The sequence below is a fragment of the Caloenas nicobarica genome, chromosome 18, assembly GCF_036013445.1.
Source record: "Caloenas nicobarica isolate bCalNic1 chromosome 18, bCalNic1.hap1, whole genome shotgun sequence".
Classification (NCBI taxonomy): domain Eukaryota; kingdom Metazoa; phylum Chordata; class Aves; order Columbiformes; family Columbidae; genus Caloenas; species Caloenas nicobarica.
Genome location: NC_088262.1, coordinates 12,527,023 through 12,535,042, shown reverse-complemented (window position 1 = coordinate 12,535,042; position 8,020 = coordinate 12,527,023). Strand labels below are relative to the sequence as shown.

At 54.4% G+C, this 8,020-nt stretch overlaps 1 protein-coding gene across 1 annotated transcript; it reads right to left on the bottom strand.

Moving 5' to 3' along the window:
- Positions 1–1,509: 1,509 nt before the first annotated feature.
- LOC135996015 (cytochrome P450 2C5-like) lies at positions 1,510–7,291 on the bottom strand. The gene is made up of 9 exons (XM_065647687.1): positions 7,115–7,291; positions 6,496–6,658; positions 5,435–5,584; positions 4,497–4,657; positions 4,165–4,341; positions 3,936–4,077; positions 3,317–3,504; positions 2,403–2,544; positions 1,510–2,231 (listed from the first exon to the last, which is right to left on the bottom strand). Exons 1-9 carry the CDS (start codon positions 7,289–7,291, stop codon positions 2,038–2,040), a joined length of 1,494 nt encoding a protein of 497 aa, XP_065503759.1. The 3' UTR covers positions 1,510–2,037.
- Between the last annotated feature and the right edge of the window lie 729 nt (positions 7,292–8,020).

Sequence of the window (8,020 nt, the reverse complement as noted above, 5' to 3'; positions counted from 1 at the left end):
GACAGCACCCAGCACTGGGAAACTGCTGCCCCAGATGAGAGAAGCTCTCAACACCCTGAATCTCACATTCTTCCAGGAGGGCTCTGGAGGAAGCAGCCACCTCTTCCTGGCGCAGACTCCCTTCTGTCCCCTTCTCTGTGTTTGCAAGAGGGTGCAAGAACCCTGATAAGGCAGCACCTACTAAAACCAGCCCTGAGACCTTCATACAACCCCCCATTGCCTCCTGGCTTTCACAGAGACCTCCAGCCCCACTGCTGAGACATGACCCTCCACACCAAACCTGAACCCTGCCAGGGGGACCAGGGGAACTGGAAGCACATCCCACCCTGTCAGCTCTGCTCAGATAACCCAGAGTTAGCTTCCCAGCTGCATGTGAGCACACAGCACTGAACTGGCACCTACAGCTACTTGCTAGAGGTAAATATTGACATGAAGGAGCTCAGAGGTCAGCCCAGCAGCTGGGATAGCAAACTGATGAGATTTTTTTTTTTAAATCTATTCTACTCTCCCACATACTCCCCCACAAGCTCCAGCTCTTCTAAGCTGCAGCTCAGCCCTTTATATTGGAAAGCTGGGCTCCTTCCCCAGCTGAAATCATTTTGCTGCTGAGCTCAGGTGTTTCTGCCTGTCCCCAGCCTGGGGAAGACTCATCCTCCGTGGTCAGAGCTATGGGGATTAGAAGCAAGTAATAAATTCCTGAGATGTGTGAGATTCATGTAAAGGTTAAAGCTCGGGAGGCAAATCAGCTAAAATCAACGGAATGTTTTCCTGGCTCAGTCTGTCCTGGGACACACAAAAACCTCGGGAAGATGAAGCCAGCCTGGGAACAGACGTGGAGTTGAAGTTCTGTATCTGGGAGATTTGTACTGGGAAGAACTGGATACAATGGGAAACACACTGGTTTTCTGAGGCCTGAAGATACATGCAGCTGCCCACCAGTGGAAGGAGGAGCCCAGGCTGCTGCTGAAGCCAGGCAGGTGGGCATGTGTCTGGCTCATTTTTGCCTTGCTCAAGCATTTAAAGAAAAAAACCCTTTTTTTAAAAATCCCAATGTTTTGGAATAAAGGCTGGAGCGTGTCTGGGGCTCACAAGTAAATCTCTCTTTGTGCAGGGCTGGTTAAGGCAGCACAAGCACAGATGACACATTGAGCACCCTGAGAAGGAAGCAGGGACTTTGATGGCAAAGCACTTCTTGTTTCCCGAGCACAGCTCCCTTCTCCTACAGCACGTTTCCCCCCGTGCATCATTTTGTAACATTTTGATGCCATTAAGGGTTTTCACAGGGGTTTCATCCCTGTGCAGTGTGATGTGGAGTGAGTGTGATTTGCAGTGTCACGGACCTTGTGTAAATCTGGCGGGTACAGAGAGGGGACAAAGCAAGGCAGCACAAGTGTTGGGTGCTTGTCACCTTGCTTGAGCATCACAGCCCTTACGTCCAGCGGCATCACAAGTGTCCTTATAAACACCAGCGTCCAGCTGGGATGGTTATTTTTATTGCAGAAGCACCAAAACAAGGGAGCACCTGGCTGAGCTGGGGAGCCACAGGCTTCGCAATGAGCCAGAGATTCAACCAGAGCCCGTAGATATGGCAGGAGGAAAACTAGTGCTGTCTTCTTCATGTTACTGGGATGCAGAAGGGAAAATTGGATATTAAGAAAAATTTCTTCATGGAAAGGGTTGTTGGGCATTGGAACAGGCTGCCCAGGGCAGTGGTGGAGTCACCATCCCTGGAGGGGTTGAACAGATGGAGATGAGGTTCTCAGGGACACGGGGCAGTGCCAGGATTGGGTTGATGGTTGGAACTGATGATCTTGAGGGTCTCTTCCGACCAAAATGATTCTGTGATTCTACAGGGTTTGGCAGCTGGGATGCCCATGGAGCTGGCAGCAGAGCTGCCTGGCAGATCTACCAGAAGTTCAAATGGACCCTTCTGCTTGGTGTTTGCTGCTGTAGTGCTTGTGGTTGTGCGGTTTGCTCTGGTTTGGGAAGAAATGAAAGCATCTGGATGAGCCTGTCCTTCTCCACGCTGCTCCCTGCTTAAGAGGACACCGTGCGCCGAATAGCGAAGAACTCGCCCGGTACCGCCCTCCTCTCTATCTCAATCCATAGGGAGAATAAATCCATCTCCTCATACTCGACAGCCATCTGGAAGGTGAAACTCTGCAGCAGCGTTGTGAGGAAGAGGAAGAGCTCGATGCGGGCCAGCGCCTCTCCGGGGCACATCCGCTTCCCTAGGGACACAGAAAGGGGAGGATGAGCACCAGGCTGGTGGCCTCATCCAACATTTGGGGAAAAAAGGGCATAAAAGGGTGAGAAAGCTCATATTAAGGGTATAACTTTGGTGCCAACCGATGTTTGTTGTCCCTGGAGTGGAGCCGCTGCAGGCAGGGCTGAGCACTGACCTACTGAGAAAGGCATGAAGGCTTCGCGCTTCCTGAACTCGCCCTTCTCATCCAAGAAGTGGCCTGGGTAGAATTCTTGGGGGTTTTCCCACTGGCTTGGATCCGTATGCACGGAAGAAAATATCGGAATAACAGCTGTGCCCTGCAGGAGAAGGACAGGGCAGGGGAGTGAGGAGGGACATCAGTGCTGCAGCATTGGGCTCTGCTGAGCTGAACGGGGAGCTGAGGAGCATCGGGCGGGCATGGAGGGAGACTGGGTGTGCATCCCGGAGAGGTGGTTCTGTGCCAGGCGGGGACAATCAACATGGGGCTCCGCTGTCCACATGGTCCTGCCAGTCTTTGTGTGGCTCATGAGACAGAAATTATTGAGTTATTCCCATTGATTTATGTTAAAACCCCTCTCACTGCACAAAGTGTGGTGAGAGCCTGGCCCAGGTTGGCCAGAGAGGTGGTGGCTGAACCATCCCTGGAGACATCCCAGGCCAGGCTGGACGGGGCTCTGAGCAACCTGAGCTGGTGCAGATGTCCCTGCTCATGGCAGGGGGGGCACTGGGGGAGCTGGGAAGGTCCCTGCCAACCCAAAACATTCTATGATTCTATGATCTGCTGAGATGAGGGCTGGTGTGACCCCACACCAGGGCAAGCTCAGCTCCCAGCCCCAGCAGCCCTGCACATCTGCCTGGTGACAAGAGGTGTTTTCCAAAACAGGCAAGGGACATGAGTGTGGGCAGAACTGGCAGCAGTTCTCTGCTCCTCAGGTAAAAGTTTATCACCACCTCTCCACACCAAGGATTGGGAAAGACCTGGGACTTTCACGAGTGAGCAAATAGTCCAGGGGCAAAGGCAAATCTTGTTCAAGCTCCCCTGCCACCCCTGCCCTTAGGGTCACCGAGAGTCCAGGGCCACAACATCACCTTTGGGATGGTGTGGCCCCTGAACACAATGTCTTGTGTCATCATCCGTGGGAAGTTCTCGATGCGGGTCTTGTGCAAGCGCTGCAGCTCGTGGATCACGGCGTTGGTGTATGGCATCCTCAACTTGTCCTCCGTCCTGGGAGCACGGCCGGCACCCACCACCGCATCGATCTCCTCTTGGACCTTGGCTGGGGAAAGGGCAGGCATGGAGCTGCGGTCTTGGCCATGCAGAGCCAACCCCCTGGTTTCTCACTGCGCCCCATGGCACCTGTCTTAGAGCCAAAGGACAACCTAGCAGAGAGGGAGCAACCTGGTATAACCCCTGGCAGAGACCAGAAATAACAGTCTCGGTCCAGACACCTGCCCAGATCTAGATTCAAGGCACCTCTGGTTGGCTAGTCCAGGGCCATCTGCACAGGCAAGAGCAGGGAGCAGCTGCCCAGGTCCCTCTGACCTGTGCATATCTCTATCTGATGGCTGTCACCCTTGGGTGACCCAAGCAGGATGATTTTGGTCTCTTCCCAAACAGGAACCTCCAGGGCTGGAACTCTCTGTCTGCACCTTTGCTGTACCATGGCCTCCTCAGGTATGAGGAGCAGTTGCATTTTGCTGCCCTTACCTTGAATATGGGGGTGTTTTGCCAGGACCAAGAGGAAGAAGACCAGGAGGTTACTAGTGGTCACTGTCCCGGCACCAAAGAGGTTGAATACTGACATGACCAAGTCTTCATTGCCGTACATGGTGTCCGGGCTGCTCTTCCCCTGCAAGGATGCGGTGGGGAGGGGATTCAGTACCATCTACAGCCAGGTTTGGAGAGCAGCCCTCACCCCTCTTTGCACCACCTCTACCTTCTCTGCCCTCAGAAGGAAACAGTCAATGTAGTCCCGGGGGCAGCTGGGATCCAGCGTCAGCTTGTGAAGCTCCACTCTTTCTCGGATGTAATCTTTCAGCTTCTCGCACTCAGCCAGGGCTTTCCTGTGTGGCCCCGGGAGGTGGTTCATGATGTTGGGGAAGGCGTTGTAGACCTGCAGGAGGAGGAGACACAGGAGGGCTCAGGTGCCTAGACAGAGCCTCCCACACCTTGCCCCAAATCTGTGCTGTCCTGCCAAAGCCAAAGTAGCATCCTTCGATCACCCAAGCATGTCGGACATGAGGGCACAGAGCACAGAAGGGTGCCTACCATGGCAAAAGGGGAGGCAAAAAAGCTGATGTAATTCCCGATCGCGTTCAGTAGCTCCAGAAAGGCCATGTCGCTGTAGCTGTAACGGCTCCCGAAGACAACGGAGCAGATCACGTTGGCAACTGCGTATCTGAACATCGTCATTGGCACAAAGGTGCTTCCTGCAGCCAAAGAAGGTTGAAGAAAAGCATCAAAAGACCAACAGTTATTTAGCAGCTTCAACACAGAAAACACCCTTCATCCCCCTCTGTTTGAGCTCTGAGCCCTGGTTGAGTCTGCCAGGTCTAAGAGCCAAAGCAAAAAGCCCTCCTGAACTGTGGGCTCCTAAATCTACCTCCTTGCTCCTAAAGTGCTTGGGACTGAGGAAAGCAGAGGCACCTCCAGGTGCTTTGGGCTCCTGCTGATGTGCCCTGGGGATGTGGGGGCTGCAGAGCATCTCCTTGCGGTGACCAGCCCCCCAGGGATGGTGACCCGCGCCTCACCAGCCCTGCACATCGGAGGCAGAGGGGTCAGCCTACAACTGAGCCGCCATCTCCTCTGATATTCAGGAAGCCCCAGAAGAGGTGGTGGCAGTGGTAGCAGCTCACTTTTGTTGGAGAAGAGGACATTACCCCGGTAACCCTCCTGTCACCAGGGCAGTATCGTATTTGTGCGTTCTCAATGCCACACAGTTTAGTTTCCTATTTCTGTTCTTTCGGCATGAAATGTTCCTCAGTGGTCCCCCACTCCATGCAGGGTCTTCCACCCTGTCCTTTAAGCCATGACCATACCACATCCCTCCTGCCCTCTCTGGGTGGGATGGGAATGGTCTAAGCTCTCTCTACAGGAACCATCCACAACAGCCTTCGCAAAAAGCTCCAGAAACCACACATATCCCATGAGGCTGTTATGTGTCCTCCACCTGCCCTGGGGACCAGGGTGGACAGGACCCTTGTCACCTTCGAGTTTTTCCAGCTGTTTCACCAGGTGCTGGACCTCCTCTTGCACCCGCTGCGACATGGAGTTCTTCCCCATCCCAAAGTCCCGCAGGGTGCTGAGTGTGAACCTCCGCAGCTCCCGCCACTTCTCCTCGTCGTTGGAGAGAAAACCTGGAAGGAGGCAGTGAAGACCACTCACCTGCCCACCCCACGGAACCTCCCTGGGAACAGGGACCCTGCTTGGAGCTTGGCTGAGGAGCAGCAGGGCACTGAGGCAGGGCATGACCCTGCTGTGTGCACAGAGTCCTTGAAAGGCTGATGATCTCTACAGAAGCTCAAAACAAAGCTGCAACTGGCTAACTGGACTTCATGTTGTCCTCAAACAAGAGGTCAACAGTTGGAGGGACATGCGGAGTGGGAAATGGGTGTTTGAATCAGAGAATCACAGAATCATTTTGATCGGAAGAGACCTTCAAGATCATCAAGTCCAACCATAACCCACCCCTGGCACTGCCCCATGTCCTGAGAACCTCATGTCCGTCTGTCCAACCCCTCCAGGGATGGTGACTCCAGCACTGCCCTGGGCAGCCTGTTCCAGTGCCCCACAGCCCTTGGGGGAAGAAATTGTTCCCAAGGTCCAACCTCAACCTCCCCTGGCGCAACTTGAGGCCGTTTCCTCTGCTCCTGGCGCTTGTTCCTGGGGAGCAGAGCCCGACCCCCCCTGGCTCCAAGCTCCTTTCAGGCAGGTCAGAGATCAGAAGGTCTCCCCTCAGCTCCTGTTCTCCAGCTGAACCCCCAGCTCCCTCAGCCGCTCCCATCACCCTTGTGCTCCAGCCCCTCACCAGCTCCGTTCCCTTCTCTCAACTCGCTCCAGCACCTCAAGGCCTTTCTTGGCGTGAGGGGCCCAAAACTGCCCCCAGGATTCGCGGTTTGGCCTCCCCAGAGCCCAGCACAGGCCGGTCACTGCCCTGGGCCTGCTGGCCACACCAGTGCTGGCACCAGCCAGGGTGCTGGTGGCATTTTTAGCCACCTGAGCTCATGCAGAGAGCAATAAAGTGCCTAGAAGAAATCCAGACACCTACCATAGTTTTTTGATAGCTGCATCAGGAGGGGGATTTCAGGTCTCCCTCCAAACTCCTCAGAGTGGCCCAGCAGAGCATCCTTCACCACCTCATACCCGCAGAGCACCACTGCCGGCTTCAGCCCCGGCCAGATGGTGAAGATGGGGCCGTATGTGCTGCTGAGCTGGAGGAGGATGGGGAAGATGTTGTGGATGAGAGTCCTGCATCCCAGCCATTCATTTAATTTTAAATTTGTTTTTGTGGCCACAACGCTGGTGAATGCACTGGCAGGGAGAGGAAGCACCTCTCGTGAAGCCAGTGTCCTCCCCCTACTGTCACCCAGACCAGTCCCTGGGGGGTTCTGATCCCGATGACACTTTGGGGGTTCAAAGCATCATCCCCAGGAAGCAGCTCTGGATGTCGGCAGTGCCACAGCCCCAAGAGGGATTAGTGTCAGCACCAAAAGTCCCTTACAGGAGGAGAAAGACTTCCATAACAGTAGTGATTATGCTCCCAGTAGCAGGGATTTAGGCAAATACACAATTCCCCTTTTTTTTTTTGATACATTATATTCCCGCTTTCTCTCCTGCTGCCCTGCTGGGGCTGGGAGTGGGTCCAGCACCGCCACCTCCTCTCTTACCTTCACATGGGTCCTGTGGAGGGGCACAACGTCCTTTTGCCATAGGTTGCCCAGAATGGGCCACGGGGCTGGTCCGGGGGGCAGCTGCCTTCTCATCCTGCCAGTTCTCCAGACCAGGAACCACAGGATGGAGAGGAGAAGGAGGGTAACAAGCACGCCAGCCGATCCAGCATCCATCTCACTCTGTGCCACTGAGTAGGGAAAAAATCAAGAAAATCCCCTTCCAAGGAGAAAATCACAACTGAGCAGTGAGCAGAGAGGAGTCCAGACCTGCTGCCTCAGTGCTGCCTCGCACTCTGTATATAGGCACAGCCCCTCCTGCATCCCTGGGGTCATCTGCGTGTCCCCTGCCTCTCCCCGGGCGGTCAGTGACACAGTGATTCAGGTTTATCTTGACCAAGCACATACCTGCCCCCACCGTGTTGTGTCAATGAGCTGACAGGGGACATTGCAAAACCCCATGGGCTGCCGGGGGGAGAGCAGCTGAATCACTTTTTGCTCGGTGCTCTGTTTTGGTGGCACCACCCTGGCAAAAGTTCACGTGTCACCACCAGGTCATTGCTCATCTTGTCACTGCCTTGCTTACCAGTGCAGTGACCCAAGAGGGGATGTTCTTGTAAAGGGAAAATGAGGCAGCCCGGGGAGCGGGACATGTACAGCTGGTCAAGTACTTGTTGGGTCACAGTTTTCCATCCAATGCCTTTCTGATGGAAAATGGGTCAGTCCTGGTAAAAACAACAATTTTTTTCTGGAAGATTCTGAGGTTCCATTTGCATTTTACAGGAATGTCAACCCAAGGTGTGGCGGTTGTTGCAGACATGGAGTTAACATTTCCCTGGACTCCTCCAGCCTCTTCGGGGTTCCTCTGATGCTCTGGAGCATCTCGCTCTGAACACCAGCACATCT

Excerpts from the sequence above, each read along its gene's own strand:
- LOC135996015 (XM_065647687.1), bottom strand. The coding sequence starts at position 7,291 with ATGGATGCTGGATCGGCTGGCGTGCTTGTTACCCTCCTTCTCCTCTCC. Across the intron at positions 4,658-5,434 it reads ACAGCTGGAAAAACTCGAAG|GAAGCACCTTTGTGCCAATG; the intron begins GTGACAAGGGTC and ends CTTTGGCTGCAG. Across the intron at positions 2,545-3,316 it reads GGGGCCACACCATCCCAAAG|GGCACAGCTGTTATTCCGAT; the intron begins GTGATGTTGTGG and ends CTTCTCCTGCAG.